General features: G+C 39.4%; 1 protein-coding gene across 3 annotated transcripts in view; it reads left to right on the top strand.

The window, feature by feature from the left end:
• Positions 1 to 129: 129 nt before the first annotated feature.
• Positions 130 to 18,954, top strand: part of ATM (ATM serine/threonine kinase) — a 53,226-nt gene continuing 34,401 nt past the window's right edge. Inside the window, exons 1-22 of one of the 3 annotated variants that reach the window (XM_083608919.1) lie at positions 153 to 480; positions 2,623 to 2,731; positions 2,821 to 2,933; positions 4,163 to 4,308; positions 4,519 to 4,683; positions 6,805 to 6,970; positions 7,751 to 7,989; positions 8,318 to 8,481; positions 8,831 to 8,994; positions 9,086 to 9,457; positions 10,354 to 10,548; positions 10,952 to 11,047; positions 12,175 to 12,400; positions 13,572 to 13,697; positions 14,093 to 14,218; positions 14,526 to 14,615; positions 15,587 to 15,755; positions 16,764 to 16,963; positions 17,243 to 17,325; positions 17,412 to 17,555; positions 18,482 to 18,557; positions 18,658 to 18,788. In XM_083608919.1, coding sequence (XP_083465045.1) covers positions 2,660 to 2,731; positions 2,821 to 2,933; positions 4,163 to 4,308; positions 4,519 to 4,683; positions 6,805 to 6,970; positions 7,751 to 7,989; positions 8,318 to 8,481; positions 8,831 to 8,994; positions 9,086 to 9,457; positions 10,354 to 10,548; positions 10,952 to 11,047; positions 12,175 to 12,400; positions 13,572 to 13,697; positions 14,093 to 14,218; positions 14,526 to 14,615; positions 15,587 to 15,755; positions 16,764 to 16,963; positions 17,243 to 17,325; positions 17,412 to 17,555; positions 18,482 to 18,557; positions 18,658 to 18,788 — 3,263 coding nt within the window. In that variant the 5' untranslated portion in view covers positions 153 to 480; positions 2,623 to 2,659. Of the gene's footprint in view, positions 481 to 2,622; positions 2,732 to 2,820; positions 2,934 to 4,162; positions 4,309 to 4,518; positions 4,684 to 6,804; positions 6,971 to 7,750; positions 7,990 to 8,317; positions 8,482 to 8,830; positions 8,995 to 9,085; positions 9,458 to 10,353; positions 10,549 to 10,951; positions 11,048 to 12,174; positions 12,401 to 13,571; positions 13,698 to 14,092; positions 14,219 to 14,525; positions 14,616 to 15,586; positions 15,756 to 16,763; positions 16,964 to 17,242; positions 17,326 to 17,411; positions 17,556 to 18,481; positions 18,558 to 18,657; positions 18,789 to 18,954 lie in introns of all 3 variants that reach the window. The other 2 variants (XR_014546980.1, XM_083608920.1) reach the window with 2 other exon arrangements.

Genomic DNA, 18,954 nt, shown 5'->3' with positions numbered 1-18,954 from the left:
GCGAAAACAGGAGATTTTCCGCTTCCGGCGGCGGGGGTAGGAGTAGGGGCGGGATTAGAAGGCGAGTGGGATGGAAAACACCACGTCGATTGGGGGTGAGCGTGGAGCAGCCACGCCTTCCCGCGTTCGTCGGAGCGCGAGGGCGGCTGCGCGCGCAAGAAGCAAGAAGCCCGCGCTGTGGGTCCCGCCCACCGCTCGTTCCTGGCGCGAGCCTCGCCGCTCCGCCTCACTTCGCTCCCCCCCGCCCCTATTCAGCTTTTCGGTTTCGTTTTCCCTCGCATCCCTCTCGTTGTCTCCGTTCGTTCTCCTCCGGCCGCGTCCTCTCTCTCCCACCCCTTTGGCAAGAATGCCGCCGTCTTGCCCGCGTGGCCTCTGAGGCGGGACCGGGGTGGCCGGTGTCCTCCCTCCCTCACGACCCGCCTCGGCGACCTTGGACGTCCCAGCTGCCGTGAGCGGGACGTGGCGGTGCGAAGTCGTCGTGTAAGTGGGGGTTTGGGGGGGGTCACGCAATTCCCAGAGCTGTGAGAACAGGGGGCTCTGCCACGCGGGCCGTTGCCCAGATTCCCTCAGGTCCCTCCTTCCAGAGTGTCGTTTGTGTGGCATCCTTTCCCTCCAGCGCAAAATGATAAGCCTCCGAAGGGAACGGCTGAACTTGAATTTATTTAGCTGCAAAATTTAATGTACTGCCAGTAACATTAATAGTAGTGAATTAACAATAGTAATGAATAATATTGTTGATCTGATGTTATTCACCACTACTTTGGTGAGTAGGAAAGTAATTTTAAAGTAGTAATAAATGTTATTCATTTACTACTTTAAAATGAATGACATTCATTACTATGTACTTTAAAATTACTTTTTTACTCACCAAAGTAGTGGCGAGTAACATCAGACCAACAATGAAATCGCGTTGATTAAAACAAATGCGGAATGCATCATAAATCAGGGGTTGCCAGACTTTTTTTTTTTACCTGTGGGCCTGTAGAGAAGCTGCCGTGGGTACCATGCATGCACTGCAACAGCAGACTAGCTCTTCTTCTCCCCCACCCCTTTCTAAAAGCAATTAGGATTGGAAAAGTGTTTTCACTTTCCCCTCCAAGTTAGTGGTCCCCTTCCTTGCTGTAACCCCCCCTCTTTCAGTTCTTATCCAGGGGAGGAGCTAGGGGAATGGCAGCCAGCATGTTTCAGAGAAGACCTCTGCGGGTGCCACGTTGTTGTTGTTGTTAAGTTGTTTAGTCTTGTCCGACTCTTCATGACCCCATGGACACGGCACTCCTGCCAGGCCCTCCTGTCTTCCACTGCCTCCCGCAGTTTGGTCAATCTCATGCTGGTAGCTTGGAGAACACTATCCAACCATCTCGTCCTCTGTCGTCCCCTTCTCCTTGTGCCCTCCATCTTTCTCAACATCAGGGTCTTTTCCAGGGAGTCTTCTCTTCTCATGGGGTGGCCAAAGTATTGGAGCCTCAGCTTCACGATCTGTCCTTCCAGTGAGCACTCAGGACTGGAGCAGGAACCGGCAAGCCACTCCAGTATCCCTGCCAAGAAAACTCCATGGACAAAGACAACAGGGTGCCACATTGGCAACCTATAAATCAATAGATCAGGTTATTACATCAACATACCTGAACCACGCATCAGAAAAAGCCTAAGTGATACATAACTGCCTCAAATGTTTGGACTTTAACTGGGAATTCAAAGCTTAGTTGTAAATTCTTAACTGGGAATTCATAATTCATTTATGGAACATATTTTAAAATATTTAAAGAAAGGATGCGCCTAGTTCCATTTTCCTAAATGCTGACTAACACACCCATCTGAAGATAAAAGCGCAGCTGATACACAGGATGTGGCTTGCAGGCAAGCTTATACACACACGTTGCCTTAGGCATGCTCATTATTGCACCCTCCAATAATGGTTACTTCCTCTGAGAGAAATTTTGCTACAGCCAGTGTAAAAGTATCAAACTTATCCTGAAGGAGAACCTTGACATGAAATGAGTCAGCAATTCCAGGTTCTTCTATTAGTATTTGATTGATTAGATGCTGTCTAGCCTAGTTCTACAGACTACAATGCAATAAAATTGAGGCATATGATAATCTTATTGAGCAAATGTAATACATTTACAGCAGTGGGGCTGATCTGGAAGCCGCTTCACTATTTTCAATTGTAAGAAAACCTCTGAATGGTTTACAAATATATAAAACAAAACATTCAAATTACAGTACAGTTAAAAGTTACTACAGTACAGTATTAGTTAAAATTTACTGTATTTAGAAATAGTCAGACAATGATTAAAACCAGCAGTAGCTAAAAAGAAGTAAAAAACATGTAATTTATACATGCTTGCATTGGCTTGCCTAAACAATGTTTTAAGCAGGTGTCAAAAAGGGTAGTCAAGGCTCCTGCCTGATGTCAATACGCAGGAAGTTCCAGAGAGTAGGTGCTGCCACACTAAATTATCATAACAACCCTGTGAGGTAGGTTGGGCTAAGAGATGGTGACTGTACGCCCAGTGAGCTTCATGTCTGAGTGGGGATTTGAACCCTGGTCTCCAGAGCCAAACACTAACCATTGTGCCACACCGGCTCTATTGAAAAACCTATTGTTATTTCCCTTTTCAGGTTCATGCTGTGAGTGCATCTACAACTTAGCTGAGCCATGAATTTTGCACTCCAAGACCTGTTGGCTTGCTGCCGCCATCTTGAAAGTGACAAGGCCACAGACCGAAAGGTAATAATAAACCACCATTCCTGCACTTCTAATATGCAACAGTACAATAACATGATAGTGTTATTCTTTATTCTGGATTACTTTTTTAGAAGGAAATTGAAAAGTTCAAGCGTCTCATCAGGGATTCTGAAACAATTCAACAGCTGGATCGAAATTCTGATTCCAAAAATGGCAAACAGATGAACTGGGATACTGTATTCAGGTACAAGATTTTGATGTGTGTTAAACTTTGTTGAATATCAAACGTTCGACAAAAATCTCAGTAATTCTTACAAAAACACAGCAAAGTCTGTACTTGCCCCCAAATTGTAAATTTGGGAGAGGGGTTCCGGGTAAGAGCTAAGGCCATCTAGGGAGTCTGTTGTCTTTTCAGCACTAGGAGAAAACCTTTCAGGGAGTGTCTCCACCCCCATTGTTCAGCCTGAGGTCCAGCTCTGAGGACCTTTTGGCGGTTCTATCACATGTGAGAAGCAAGGTTACAGGGAAAGAGGCAGAGGGCCTTCTCAGTAGTGGTGCCTGCCCTGTGGAACGCCCTCCCATCAGATGTCAAGGATATAAACCACCATCTGCCTTTTAGAAGACATCTGAAGGCAGCCCTTTTTAGGGAAGTTTTTAATGTTTGATGTTTTATTTTTTTTTATTTTGTTGGAAGCTGCCCAGAGTGTCTGGGGAAACAGCCAGATGGGCGGGGTATTATTATTATTATTATTATTTTATTTTCCGTTTCTTTTAGATCTCTTTTTTATCTCACATTTTATCTTATTGCTGTTTTGCTATAACTGTGATTAATTATTACTTCATTTTGTGTTAGAAATCACTCTAGAAATTTTAAGTTGAAAAGGAGGACATCAAATATCTGAAACAGTTCAGGAACCCATGAATTGAACATAGGACTTCTGCTTCATCTATCAGTCTCTTTACTGCTATGCTATTTGTTGTGGTTTGATTACTAGAAAGGAAGCAATCTATCATTATTTTAGCCAATCAAGTGAATGTTCAGAGGTTGCTTGGCCACCCTCTGTATCAGTTCATCCAGCTATTGTACCTCTTCCTTATGGCTATTATATATCTCATCAGCACACCCAGTGTTTATTTTTTCCTTTCCCTCCCACTTGTCAGAGTAGTGAGCACAGCAGCCGCAGGGTTGTGCTGTGCTTTTCCAGCCTGAGAAATGTTGTGTCTGTGATCATGTGTAGTTTGCCCTGATTGTCCAGAGACAGCCTGTATTTTCTCAAGGTAAGCAAGTCACACATTGCATAGCATATGTTTTTTAATATCCCTGTGGAGCAGAAGGATCTAGTAGAATATCATAGAAGAGCTTGCATTGAAACTTCACTATTTAAAAGAATAAATTGTTGTTGCTGCTGAGCATTTTGTTTATTTTAATTAGATTATGTGCCTATAAATAGTGTTTATTTTTTGCCTTTTAAGTTTTCTTCAGAAGTACATTAAGAAGGAAACTGAAAGTGCAAGATTAGCAAAACCAAATGTGTCTGCATCAACCCAAGCAACACGACATAAAAAGATGCAAGAGATCAGCTCTTTGGTCAAATATTTCATCAGATGTGCCAATAAAAGTGAGTGACTCAGTACAGACATAATTAAGATATATTTTCAAAGAAAATTATTACAGTTCATTTCATTAACTCTACCATGTATCAGGTAACTTGTTTTCTAATAAATGTTACAATTTTTGGTTGTATTTCAACAGATTTTCCCTGAATTTGACCTGGTTTGAGATCACTCATAAAAGTTAAAAACTCACATTTATATTCTGCTTTTCACAGGAGCACCCAGGTTAAAATGCCAAGAGCTTCTGATTTTTGTCATGGACACAGTAAATGATCCATCAAGTTGTGCCATTTATGGAACTGATTGTAGCAGCATATTGTTAAAGGATATTCTTACAGTGAGGACGTATTGGTGTGCTATCCCTTCACAACAGTGGTCAGGTTTGTAGATATTATTCCTATGCTGAAATCCCATGAACTGCTTGGAAGTGACGTCAAGAGACATTTTATATAGAAGAACTTATTTTCTTTGCAGTTGTGTGTTATATAGCTCCAATAATCAAAGTTCCCATAATGAACCATAGAATAATTATGTTTTTCTATTCTTGGTTTTTCTTCCTCTGTCATTGAATATCAGATTTTGGCTTTTCTAATATCCTTGCTTTGCTTGATTTATTATTTAATATTGACCTCATTAATTTTATAGGGATTTTCGCAAATTACATACTCATATTGAAATTACAAACCAAACAATTTCATCATGTCAACAATATTTTATTGTTGATCTGGGTAATCATGAGGCCAGTTTGTACAAAGGTATGCTTGTGCAGAGTTCCCTTCTTAGTTTAAAAAGAATAAGGAAGCTCTTTTGTGGGGGGCTGCATGAGTATAGAATACCCTGCTTCCCACAGTTTCTGTCTGTATTGACATTTATGTGCCTGAACTTCATCGTTGATTATTCACTGTCTATAACCACTTTTCATGAAATGTGGCTGTAGTTGGACTTCATTTTCTGAATTTACTGCATTTAACTAAATTGCTTACATGGATGCAGCCCTCTCTTGAATTTTTCTGCAGTGGCAATTGAAAGTAGCTCAGACACATTGAAAATACAATTGCTTCATACATATTGCTATTTCCTGCCAGAGACGTGTAAAAGCATGGACATCATTTATTTATTTACTTATTTCATAAAATGTATACAGTGGTACCTCCAGTTACGAACGGGATCCGTTCCGGAGGCCCAGCTGTATCCCGAAAATTCTGTAACTGGAGGACCACTTCTGCGCACACACGCGGTGCCACAGAGCATTTCTGCGCAGGGCAAACCCACTTCCAGGTTTGCCACAGCCGTAACCTGAAGATTCCGTAAGCTGGAGGTTATGCAACTCAAGGTACGACTGTACACCGCTTGATTGTGAAAAACCTCAAAGTGGTTTACAAAAGTAAAGCGGTTTACAACAGTAGAACCATACGCACATCTTTAAAAACCTATGTACCTGGGGTTTTGCTCTGTAGAAAAACCATGCTCATTGTGGCTTCCACAGTTTAAATATCTGCTGAAGAAAATACCTGCATGTATGCAGTATTTGTGTTTGCTGTATAAAGTCAAGACAAAGTGGAAGAGCTGGTACTCTCAGCTAAAATGTCCTCCTACATATACCTCCTACACCGAAAACCTGGAAATAAATTCTCCGGTTTCCGAAAGCTTTTTGGAACCCGAGCGTCTAACACTGCTTCCGTTTTGAGTTTCCCTATTGAATTGAAGCTTCCATTTTCAGTTTTTGGTTTTCAAACAGCTCGACAACAGAGAAGGTTGCCAAATTTATCGAGAGAGCAATGAGACTGAGAGCTGCTATCTGAATGACATCAGTGTCGTCACCTGGATTCCTCGCCTAGGATCTTATTATTATTATCATTACGTTTTATTATTAATATTTTATTACTTCTGCCAAGTTTTAAGTACTGAGATTATTAATTTATCTGTATCTGGTTATTATTATCTTTCTCCCTGTCCTGACCATCCCTCTGAGGTTATATTTATATTTATAATCTTTCAATTTGGCTGGTCTATTCACTTAACCGACCTGGAACAATCTACCAGAGAAAAGGCTGCCGCCCATGGGACAGAGGGTCATGGATGAATGATAATCCAGCTTCTACCTAGGGTTTTAATAGGTCATAAGATTTTATGGTAACTATATTCGTAATGTATTTTTGTCGGTGTTTGTCCTTTGATGCTATGGCCTATCGGCTACGCAAATAAAGTCTATTCATTCATTCAGTTTTTGGTTTTCAAATGTTTCAGAAGTCGAACAGTCTTCCGGAATGGATTACATTTGAAAACTGAGGTTCCACTGTACAAGGCTGGGATAATGAGAAACACCTTTTTCAAATGTGTGACATCTTAACTTAAATGAACCCACTGGGGAGCTTCTTGTTCAGCATTGCAACTAGTCTTAAGATAGGAATGATCAATGGAAAGGACTGGAAATATTTAGTAAACACACACATGTTTTTGTGACTTAGTTAAGTAATATGAATTTGATTTACTTCTTCTAGATCTCCAAAACCTGTACTTCAAATTGTTTCTCAAACCTTGTAGAGATATTAACAAAGTATTGGTGGCTAGAATAATTTATACATTGACCAGAGGATTGTGCCTCCAAACTGATGGGTTAAATTCTACTATTTTAAGCTTCTTCTCTAGAGCTATGCAGCTTGCAAGGTAAATTTCCTTTTCTTTTGGTGAATCAATTTTAAGTTTAACATGGTTACTCTTCTAAACTTAAACCTCCACTATTCTAATGTATTTTAAGTTCACTTGCTTTTCAGTCTCATCGAACTAATCTAAATCTTTTCTACATCTTGCTTTCAAATCTTTGAATTACTTTCAAGTACGGTATTTGGAGCCAATTTTAAAATTAAAGCATTGCACTTTCCTTGCTTCAAAAACATTTGCCATTTCTTGGGGAAAGTGGCACAAGAGCAGAAATGATATCTTTCTTCCAAAATGTGTATTTTTTTTAGTTTTGAGAACTCCTTCTTATAATTAAAAAGGTTTAGAAAAGAACTTCTCTGTAAGCCAGCTGCCACCATATTTCCCAATATTTGTATAATCTTTTCTGCAAGGCTTGGCTGCAGCAGAAATTATTGCTCTTCTGGTCAGCTCAATATTGTCAACTTTCTAGTTCTTCCTTATGTATGACAATAGTTACCTTTATCACTGCCATGTGTTACCAAAAACTGTCAACCTATCAGTTACAGGGTCCCATAACTGTCCTCTCTTCCAAAGCCTTTATGGTACAGTTTTCTTCTCTCTCACACTGGAACTGAACTACATTTTTTCTCCTCCTGGTGGTTTGCGTACCTTGAGTACTTTGGAGAAAAGGCAGAATTAAAATAAAATAGCATAGCATAGCTTGGGTCTCTATACCCAGTAGAGGTTAGTATTTGCATGCTCATTAAATTAGTTACTATAACAAAACATGACTTTTTTCTGTTGCAGGCAAGAAAGAAACCTCGCAGGCCTCGATCATATTTTTGCAGCCATTAATGTATATTTGAGTGTATTTGCAGTCAACTACCGTATGCGGGTTTGTAAGCTAGGAGAGGAAATTCTGCCAACTGTGCTCTATATATGGGCTCAGTATAAGCCGAAAGATTTCCTAAAGGAGCAGATCATTCAGTTCATTCAGCTGCAGGTTCGTGTTCATCACCCAAATGGAGCGAAAGCCAAAGAAAAAGGTATGCATAAGTTACTTCATGCCCAATTGTGAAGAGATATTACAGGAACAGTTGGCACTGTTGGAGGGTGACTAAACTTCTGCATTCTTCTGTGGAAAGTATTCAGATATTTTTTAATTGGCTAGTATACTATCATTGTTTTTCATAGTGTCTATTCATGTTTGAGTGTTCAAATACTTGTTTGATTTAGCTGTTACTTTTTGCATTGTTATATTAGGTATTCTTAATAGCTGGTGAACTTTTAAAATATTTGAACAGATTGTTTGGGGGTTGGTTCACATATTATAAGTTACACAGAGCTAAATTTGTCCTGTTCTTGTGCAAACAGGAGTATGTGACCCGACAAAATGGCAAAGAATTGTATACAACCTGTATGAACTATTAGTGAACGAGATAAACCTCATAGGCAGCAGAGGAAAGTATTCTGCAGGGTCGCGCAGTATTGCTGTGAAGGAAAGCCTGGTTGAGTTAATGGCTGACATTTGTCATCAGGTAAATTGTTCTGCTTTCAGAAACTGTTTCTTGTAAAAAGGAGTAAATCCTTTCCTATTGGAGTACAGCGCTTGAGCACGGAGACACTACAGTATGACCTAAAAGTACCATGTTTTTCCCCTACTTCCCTGTGCACATGCACAGATGTGTACTTGGGTACCACACTGACAATTTAAGATGGGCTTGGGAGGCTTGGGTGCAGTTACTGTATCCCCATCTAGAGGGCCTTTTCTGTTTGGTCCACCATTTTGAGCTGGGAGCTACAGTGCTTTGGCCTTACATCATTCTTTCTTAATGCATATTTTAATGTAAAATGTTATGTTATAGTATGCACTTACTGTTTGCAAAGGTCTTTGCTGAAGACACCAAAGTCCTGGAGATAACTCAGTCGTATGCTGCTACACAGAGAGAATGTGGAGATGTACCATCCAAGCGTAGGAGAATTGAATCAGGTTGGGAAGTGGTGTGGACCAACCTGCAAAGTTCACAGAATGACTTCTATGTCATACCCTGGTAAAAACAAACAAACATTCATTCTTGTTTCCTCCCTCAATTTTCCCGGTTCCATTTTTTCTAAGATCTCTCTGGTTTTTCTACCCTCAAGGCTGCAGATTACGACCAGATTGATATCGAAGTACCCTATGAGCTTTCCTCACTGTGAACGTCCTCATTTGCTTAGTATACTTTACCAGCTGCTGTCTCAACAGCGTCGAAGAGAACGGATGCCTTATGTGTTACGTTGTCTTAAAGAGGTTGCATGGTGTCAAAGCCAACAGTTAGATCTGAAACCTGTGCAGAACTCAGAACTGCAGCGAATCTGGTCAAAAGTTTGGTCCCTGGTTGTTCGTAGCCTAAGTCTTCAGCAAACTGAAGTGGAATGCTTTGGATTACTTCAAGTCATGATTCAAGGAAGCTTAATAGCAATGGATAGAGAAATTTGGAAGATATTTTCACTTTCTGCATGCAAACCTTCAAGGTAATGTGGATCCCTTCGTAAGCACCAACTGTTTCTGCTGCATTAGTAAGATTAGTAGGATTGCTCCTTAAAACATTTCCGACACTTCCCCCTCCACAGGCTAGTGGGACTTTATGAAGCAAGGTGAGATGCATAGGCAGGTTACTGTGGTAGCTTGGACCTGCCACAACAATTGGGACAAATGCCATCACGTGATGGCAAACATGTTCCCATTCCCACCCTTTAAATTCACAGAATGGGGAACTCCACAACGATGTAGTGATGCCTAGCATCACTACACAGATGGTGGCCAGCAGAAGGATAACTGTCCTAATCAACACTCTTCCCTGCAAGGCAAACAAAGCGGGTTTCAAGTGCTCTGTCATATACTACAACTTGTACAAATCCAATTAATATCCAGAATTGTATTTGTCAAACTTTTGCTGTGCTTTCACTTTTTTTCTATTTAATTTTTGTAACTAATATAAGAATGCTCTTATCTATTACAAATTCTGTTTGGGGTGTTTTATAATAGATTAACTAATGTATTTTAGAATGAAAACTTATATACTTTACCTAGGAATAAGCTCCTTTAACTTCACGTGACTTACTTTAAAGTACACATGTATGGGATAGAACTGTTAACACACACACACACACAGAGAGAGAGAGAGAGAGAGAGAGAGAGAGAGAGAGAGAGAGAGATTTCAGTTAAAAGTCTGAAGATTTTTTGGTGGAGGGGCATATGTGACTCAGCCACAAGACTTGTCATATTTAAAACAGATTTAGATCAGAACAGACCTATTACAGTCTCACCTCCCTGCAAAAAGGCACTGTTATTTTTGTAAATTTAAAATGCAGGTCTGCACTGGAGCTGTAAATTCAGGTGGTAATCTTGTGCAAATAATGTCTTGTAGTTCTGCAGCAAAGTGCTTGGCATTAGCGATGACATCTTTGGAAGTGCCAGAGACTTCGAAAACTGAGGCAGTACAGAATGATTGGGAAGGAAGTGCGGCTTCTACATTAAAAGAAACCATTATGAAGTGGCTTCTGTTCTGCCACTTAGAGGAGGAGATGGAACACAGGACAGAGCCGCCACCCATCCTACGCAGGTAACAGCTTGAGAAATAAAGTGGCTTAAAAGAGAATTAGACTTACATCAAAGGAAAATAAAACTTTAATATTGTTAGGTTTTGTTTGACCAGCTTGGTTTCAGAAGTAGATAACACATTGTATTTGCCTGAACCCTCGGAATGGATTTGATTACCAATTAAATAAAACTGGCAGTAGAATATGTTGTTAGAGAGTTAAACAAGAGTTAAACATTTTCATTTCTTTTAATATTAATTTAGATTTATTTGTTCCAGTATATCTGATATATATTTTTTCTGTATCCTTTATTCAAAATTCTGTATTCAAAAAATTAATCAAGTTTCTATTTGAGGTCTCATAGAGATAAACATATGCTGTGTTGGGGACTGTCAAGTCTAAAACATGCTTTTGATTCTTTTGCAGTGACTTTCCCAAATTAGAGTTGCAAAAAATCCTTGTAAGTCTGACTATGAAAAATAGTAGGACAGCAATGGAATTTTTTCACAATGCTTCAGAATGGTATGTTTTAAAGATCAACATAAGTATTTCTGTCACTTGGAGGTATTATCTTTAAGAATTGGTTTCATTTAAAAAAATTATTCTGTTTTATGGGCAGAATTTAGAAATTTGTTTCATGGACCCTATACCAGGATGAAGAACCTTTCTCAGCCCAAAGAATTCATTCCTTCTCTCTCTCTCTCTCTCTCTCTCTCTCTCTCTCTCTCTCTCTCTCTCTCTCTCTGTATGTGTGTGTGTGTGTAACAAAAATCTAAGTAGTTTCCAGAAAAATAATAAAAGTGGGGCAACGACATTCAATGGAAACTACTTAAAAACTAGATGAAAGCAAAATAAAACTCAGTGTCACAAAGAGGCTGAGCAAGAGAGAACTAAAAAAGAGGGTTCAGGCAAGCTTGGGTAAACATAAGGTTTTTAAGCAGTCATTATTATACAGTCTTCCAGAGCAATTGATGTGGCTCTTACCGTAGTACATTAGGCTACGATTTCCCTTTGGTTAGCAGGGTTGGTAGGTTGGGTTTTGGCTCAACCAACTGGTCAAAGGCAAGAACGAACACTTGGGAAGTAGGCTGCTCCCAAAATCCAGCTTGTTTCCTGCTTTCGTTAAATACAGTCATGATAGCTTAAGCTTCCTGAAGACTGCATGTGGCTCCTGGGCTGATATTCCCCAATGCTGCCTTATACAGTTAAAAACCATCTGTCTGTGAAGTAGGTTTCTATACGTGGATTGCCCTCACTGCACATGTAACATGTAAATGGCAGGAGGAATTCTTAGCACTCTCCTCAGAAACCTGTGCATGTATTACTGCCTCTCTTCAAAGAGGTACAGTTTTTGCATAAGGCTGTGTTGTTGCTGCTGGGTTTATGGTGCCTTATCTTCCTGCTCTTCAAGAGATGAATAGAGCTGGTTGTACATTCAGTGGAAAGGGGGAGACTGTTCATAATTCATTAGACAGGGGTACAGATGTTCATTATATGAAGACAGGCCTTTGGTTTCAACTCATCTATTAGAATATTTTGGAAATCAAATAAAATTAAAGTTTTAATTATTCCGTGTTTGGTTTTAAAGGCTTCAAATACTGTCATGAAATACCAGTGACAGATAATATTTGTCATCTATTTTTTTTAAGTACACAACATGCACAAGACACAGAAGAAGCCAGCCGTTCAGAAATTGAAACATTCTACATGCAAACAACTTTCGATGAAATAGGCATTTTTACAAATGTGGCTAATGATACATGTGAAAGCAAATTGCTCAGTTCCAGATTAACAGTCAGTCAAAAACACAGAGAAGCCTTAGAACAGAACTTGTTGGAGATATCAGAACAACTTCTGAGTAACTTTTTGCCTGAGGTAAGTTGGAAAAGAAAAGTCTCTCAAAGTCCATCCTTCTCAAGAATATTTGTGAGCAGCTTTTGATATATGCCACATAATTAATAAAACAGACAAATGGTGGCTTGCCATGGTAGCTGGTGCCCATTGGGAATGGTAGGACAGAAGGCAGGGAGACCCAACATTATGGAGAGTCAGAGCCAAGGACAGGCAAAGCCTATCCCCAGTTTGGTCCCCATCCTCCCTGTGATTTTTAGGAGAGGAAACAGAGACCAGGAAAAAGAAAGTTGATAGGCGGTACCACTCCCTGGACTGGTTGTAATTAAGAAGGTGGGCAGGTGGGGTCTGGCTGAGGGCAAGCTGAGGTTAGTGGGACAGTGCCCCATGCCTGTTGATGGACCAGCCTTCCCTGGCAGTTCATACTACATGACATTCATCTAAACATGGCATGGGTGGGTGTGCCGTTGCAATGAAGTGGGAGGAGTTGCTCTTTTCTGCTCTTGGATGGCATTAGTTTCTTTCTGTGCCTGAACCAGCTCAGAATAGCACTTCTGGGGCAACATCTTTGCCCTGGCAGGTGGGAAGCTGTTGCTGGTGGTAGCCAGCAGAAAACCCTAAAATGGGACAATTTGGGATGGGTTGCCAGTGGCCTTGGAGCTCCCAAGCAGCATGAATCTTGGTCATCAGCTGCAGCAGCCTAGAGCTACCACAAAAAACTTCAACCCCACCTTCTGCCTTGGCCAGCAGAAGTGGCGGGGCCTCAGATGCTGTGGTCACTCTGCCCCACTGCTCCCTGTCAGGTAGGGTTGCTCTGTCCTTGTGAGTCTAAAATCACACATAGGCAGAGTAAGTACTCTGTGTTTACCAGCTTCATCTTAGCAGCCTGCAATTCATGAAGGTACAGTGGTACCTCTAGTTATGAACTTAATTCGTTCCGGAGGTCCGTTCTTAACCTGAAACTGTTCTTAACCTGAGGCACCACTTTAGCAATGGGGCCTACCGTGCCGCCGCAACGCGATTTTTGTTCTCATCCTGGACAAAGTTCTTAACCTGAGGTACTACTTCTGGGTTAGCGGAGTCTGTAACCCGAAGTGTTTGTAACCCAAGGTACCACTGTATTCTGAACTTTATATAAGTATTAATAACTATTCAGATGCAAAGCTTAGCATGTATTTTTGTGTTTGACTTGAAGGTTGCATCTGCAATAATCCTAGTACGTTGTGTCAGCCTCCTGACTGGTGTTCTTGGCTGCTACTGCTTTGCTGGCATACTGACAGAAGAAGAAGCACGCAAATCAAAGCTGTTTCATAAAGCCAAGGTAAGGCTTTTTTGTGTTTTAAGGAATACACTAAATTTCTGGTTTCCAAGCAAGAGAAATATCTTAACAGTTGTGGAAGCATATATTTTTATTTTTTACATTTAAGTTCCTTGTCACTTATTTTACAAGTTGATTAATGCTTATTTTTACATTATTAGTAGCTTTGAGGCACTTTTGTGAAAAAAGCGAGAAATATAAGGAATAGGAAAATAAATGATGTCAGGAAATGTTAGTAGAGACAAAGTTACTCATCTTTGTATGGTTGATTGCCTTAGCAAATCTGAAAGTTGAGTTTCTTTAGCATGATTAGACTTGAATGTGGATGGAATGCAATAAAAGCAATATATGTCTGAGACAGTACCTTAATTCTTTGCATTTTTTATTTATTTGCACAGTCTCTTATTCATTATGTGGGAGAAACTATTTATCAGTCAAAAAACAAGCTAAATGAAGATTCTAGGATCGTTTCATTAAGGACGTTAATAGGACAGTGTATTAGTTGCGCATGTAATTGTAAGCAGGTAAGACACTTGTCGATCTTTCAGTCCATGCCACAATTAAGAAATGCTGAAATCCTTGTACTTTAAGCCAGTTAGGTCCCTTTTGCAGCAAACCTATTTCTCCAATCAGTTTAATAATTTGTAATCATGTACAGTTGTATGTATGCACACAGAATGTTTATTAGTTCAGTTTCAAATGAATACAGCAGCAGCTAATTATACTTAGTTTTAAAGTGATTGGTTATGTTTCCATGCCTAGCTAAAGTGATTAAATCCTGTTTTGGGGGATGGGTTCAATAATTAGTATATATTGGGTTTGTTTTGACAGAACAGCCCAAGAAAGATCCTGTCTGGAATTTTCTTGCATTTGTTAACCTCAAAACTGATGAATGATCTTGTAGACATTTGCAAACATCTGGTGAGTAGTTATAGTGTATGGTATGACTTCCCCATCACAGTTTATTTTGGACAACAAAAAGTGTATAACATAAGCAGATATTTCACTTGAAAGACAGACAAAACATGTTGGGTTTGACCTTTTCTTATGCCTATTGAGAGTGAAAAATATAGCCAAAACAATTTGCTCTATGTACATTGCAATGCTCCACCCACTCCGCCATTAAACACCGGTGTTGCATGTATCCTGCTTCACACTTACTTTCTCTGTTGTTTCTCTTTCCCCTTACTAGTTTATCTTCCTTCTCTTTCAACCCTACCCTACCTTGGCACCCTTGTTAGTAATGGTGGGGGCCAAGCCACTGCTAGTGCTGCACTGCTATGCTCCCTCCTGGCTAAGCTGCACCATCTTGGGGTTATCGCTTGAATCTCTCTATTTCTTCTAAAGAGACAGTAGAAATTAAGGCTGAATAAGTGTTGTATACCATTAGGTTTGACAAATGTGATATTGTCCATTATCTTCCATGACTGCAACTCTCACATTAATGATAATACAGTACAGTGGGTTTCTGGATCAGTTAGGGACATTGGTGTGGATCTCTAATCTCTGAATAGCTTGAGATTTGTGTAGTCCAGGGAGTATTTCTCTTGAATAAATTTCTCTGCCAGTTGAGGTCAATCTGGACTCCTCAGCTGTGAGTTTTGTCTCTGTTTTACTTAAATTACAAAGTGAAATGGAGGTCCTCAGTAAAAGTCCCAGTCCCATACTAAGCAGTATCAAACAGTGGTCTTCCACAGGAAAGTGATGCCACATTTAACAAAGCAATCAGAAGTCACATTTTTCTGGTTTGTATACAGGTGGTACAGTTTTTATATACTGAAACATACACAGAACTCCAGTTAAGAGAATTTTAAGCTTTTTTTTATAAAATATCTTGAGTTTATTGTAAGAAAGATGTGATGAAAGAATTCCAAATAAATAACTTTTCTTAGATGTTTTCTACTGGGAGGATAAGTGAAGCTGGAGAAGTGGATTTAATGGAAGATGATCCAGAAGAGAGTAGGATGGAAGGAGAAAATCCGACCACGTCAGATCTTTTTGATGATCACTCTGCTGAAGCTGGTGATGTAAATGAGGGTGGAGAGTTGCAAACTTTGACAGGTATCTTTAAATTGCTTTCTGTATCGTTTTGTGATAACTAAATGGTTTTAAAAGTTTTTGAGGGTACCATTCCAACAACCATTTTACACATGTTCAAAGCGTGTGCAACTTTGCTCGTGTGCATCACTGCAAACGTAGAAGTGGCAGGTAATGTGGAAATGTGTGTGTGTGTGTTCCTGTATTTTAATTGCCTTCCTCTAGAAATACACCAGACTTCCTCTAGAAATACACCAGAAGTTCAAAAGCCACCTTCAAAGTTGTTGTTTTTCTAAATGTGCTGACTGATTTATTTTTTTTCAGAATATAGAGGTGACTGGGGAAGGACTTAAACTGCCCTTCCAATGTAATCACAGTACACAGACAACTAGGACAGAATTTGTCTTTTTCTCAAAGACACACAATCTGTGTCAAGGCTGGTATTAAACACTAAGTTTCCTAGCCCTACCAGACTTGCACGATGTGCTCATGCTTTAGCAAATGCTGATACTGCAACTTCCTTTTTGACCCGGTTGCTGGTATAACTGCTTTAGAATTCCTTTACTCTCTATGTAGCTGCCCAGGTTAGGAATAGAGAACAACTTAGTTTGGTCTACAATATAGTTCTCAGCTCAAAAAGTGTGTTTGTCTCTCTGTGTGTTGGTAAGATACATTTTCTCAATGAATTTATTTCTAAACATGCATTTAATTAGGTTTTTTGATAAAATGCTAATTTAAACATGGTTTTTCACAGGGAATTAAAAATATAATCTACGATTAATGCATAAATGTGTCATAATGGATTTACCACCGAGCACATGTAAAATTGATAGAGATACGATTTTGACCGATTTGTCCATCCCTAGTCCAGGAACACTAATTTACTGTTGTATATGTCTACGTGTGCCTTCAGATACTTGGGTATGTCTGCCAGGAAACTAGTAGTTATGGCTTCCTGGCATATATCTGCTAAATGTTTGGAAGTTCATGTCTTACATTTTTTTATTTAACACTACACCGTTTTATGTACAGGTGCCATAAGCCCATTGTCAGAAGAACACTTGGCAAAGCAAGACTTGTTGCTCCTTGATACTTTAAAGTTCTTGTGTATAGCTGTCACAGCAACCCCAGTGCAAACTGTTTGCTTTAGAGCATCTGAAATTTGGAAGAAACTCTTGATGCTAATTGAGGAAAACATGTTTGATTATATCAAGCCGCAGCATCTGCATGTAGTGAGTATGATTATGAAAAGTCACTCTGCTGTGTGTTAAGTAGTCTTTGGTTAACTGTTCTAGGATCTTGAAACTTTAACATCATGTAGGCGTTTTATAAACAATTCTGCTGCTGTGTGATTTTAGCCTGTGATAAGCTTTGTTCTACGTTAAAATATATACAAAACCTATAAACCAAGCATGAATATACCAGTATGCAGTCTAATATATATGGAATTTAAAATGTTTGATATAAATGAAAGCATTAGAAAAGCTTTTTAAAAATGTGTTTTGTTCTAGTACTTAGTCTTGTTGAAGGAACTCCCCAGTGAAGAAAACCCCTTGCCAGATGACTACCTTGTCTCCCTTCTCAAGCCTCTTTCGTAAGAGAATCTTGTTTTTAATGAAATAACTGTGACATTAATATTTTGCAGATACATTTTCTCAACGTTTCTCTTTTTTCCTACAGGGATATATGTCCCTTTTATCGCCGAGATCAAGAAGTTTGCTCAGCAATTTTATATAATCTCCTTCCTATGGTGACCGCCTTGGGTGCTGCCGGAACAAATACTGAAGCCCTGGGTCCACTTTTAACTGTTGTTGCAGCATTTTGGTATGATAAGCATATTTTCACATGCAGTTAATTTCATGGTCATAAACCTGTCAGCTGTAGCAATTGCCAAGCGTTGGATCACATGGTCTTTTGCATTTGCTCCCTCCCGCCACCCTTCTTGGGTCAGTAAGCGTAAGTAGTTAACATGAAAGGGATTTCTTGGACCTATACAAACTGATGCCTTGCCCTGTCTTACTGTTTTTTTGCTGCCTGTAGCTTGGGTTCTAGCTTGTATATACATTTTTTTGGTCTAATTTCAGAGTCTCTTTGTTTCTTTTTGCTGTTTTGTGTCTGATTTTCCTTTCCTTCTTTGGTTTGTTGCAATAAAAAAAACCCCCAGACTTGCAAGGGAGGGAAGAGTTCAGTTAAATTCTTCCAACTTGCAATTTTGCCTGTGACTGCTAGAGGGAGCTAAATACTATCCTTGGCATCAGCTCATATAGGCTCAATAAATCCTGTTCATGGTAAGTATCAACGGTCTTATTGATTGAGCAGACTCTTCCATATTTTTTATGATGTATGTATGTTATTTCTATATGAAATACTTATGTTTGTTCTTCCAGTGCCTCCAATCTGGTTTCCAAGGATATGCTCTATTTTTTTAAAACTGTATTTATATTTATAACATTTTATAACATTTCTGAAAGTATACTAGTCTTAAGTGCCCTCAGCGTAATGTGTATTAGTTGTGAATGGTGTAAGGAATGAATGTTTAGTTTAGACAAGAACACTTTGCTTTCAGGAAGGAAGCAGCAGGCAACATTAGCTTGATCAGAAAGTTGTTATTCATATTATCTGTTCTTGAACTCTGCATAAATTAAAAACTAGCCAAGAAGTTTTGAAGCATGGAAAGAAATACTTTTTTTCTTTCTTATTCTGAGTGATCTGCCTCTTTGAAATTTATCATAAAATATTGTTTGTTCCAGGCAATTAGCAAATAAAGGAAAATACACAGCTCCCGTAAGAATTGCCTTAGTGAATTGTATGAAAGCCTTACTTCAGGTAAGTCAATAGCTAGAAATATTTAAACAAAAGGTTTTTGTTGGCTTTCCCAAGTTCCATAAAAATGTAGTGTTAACATTTTCTCTCTTTCCCCTCCCAGGTTGATCCTCATTCAAAGTGGGCTGTGCTTGATGTTAATGGTGAAGAAATCCCTGTGAGTGATGCTTTCCCCCACTTCCTTGCAGATAGCAGTTTTCAAGTTTGCATGATTGCAGCTAAATCAATAAGCAGGTATGCCTTTGTAGTTTAATTATTTGACATAAAGGTAGTATACAAAAGTTACACATTCAGAATTGCTTAGCGTTTTTTCTTTACCATCTCCCAGAAAGACATACAAGTAGAAGTTAAACAGCCTAGGCACCGGTTCAAAACCATGCTTGCTGTTTCTCGTATCTTT

Source organism: Podarcis filfolensis (assembly GCF_964270895.1).
Source record: "Podarcis filfolensis genome assembly, chromosome: 4".
Taxonomy (NCBI): domain Eukaryota; kingdom Metazoa; phylum Chordata; class Lepidosauria; order Squamata; family Lacertidae; genus Podarcis; species Podarcis filfolensis.
Note: the sequence above shows the minus strand (reverse complement) of the source record. Positions and strands in the feature narration are given on the sequence as shown.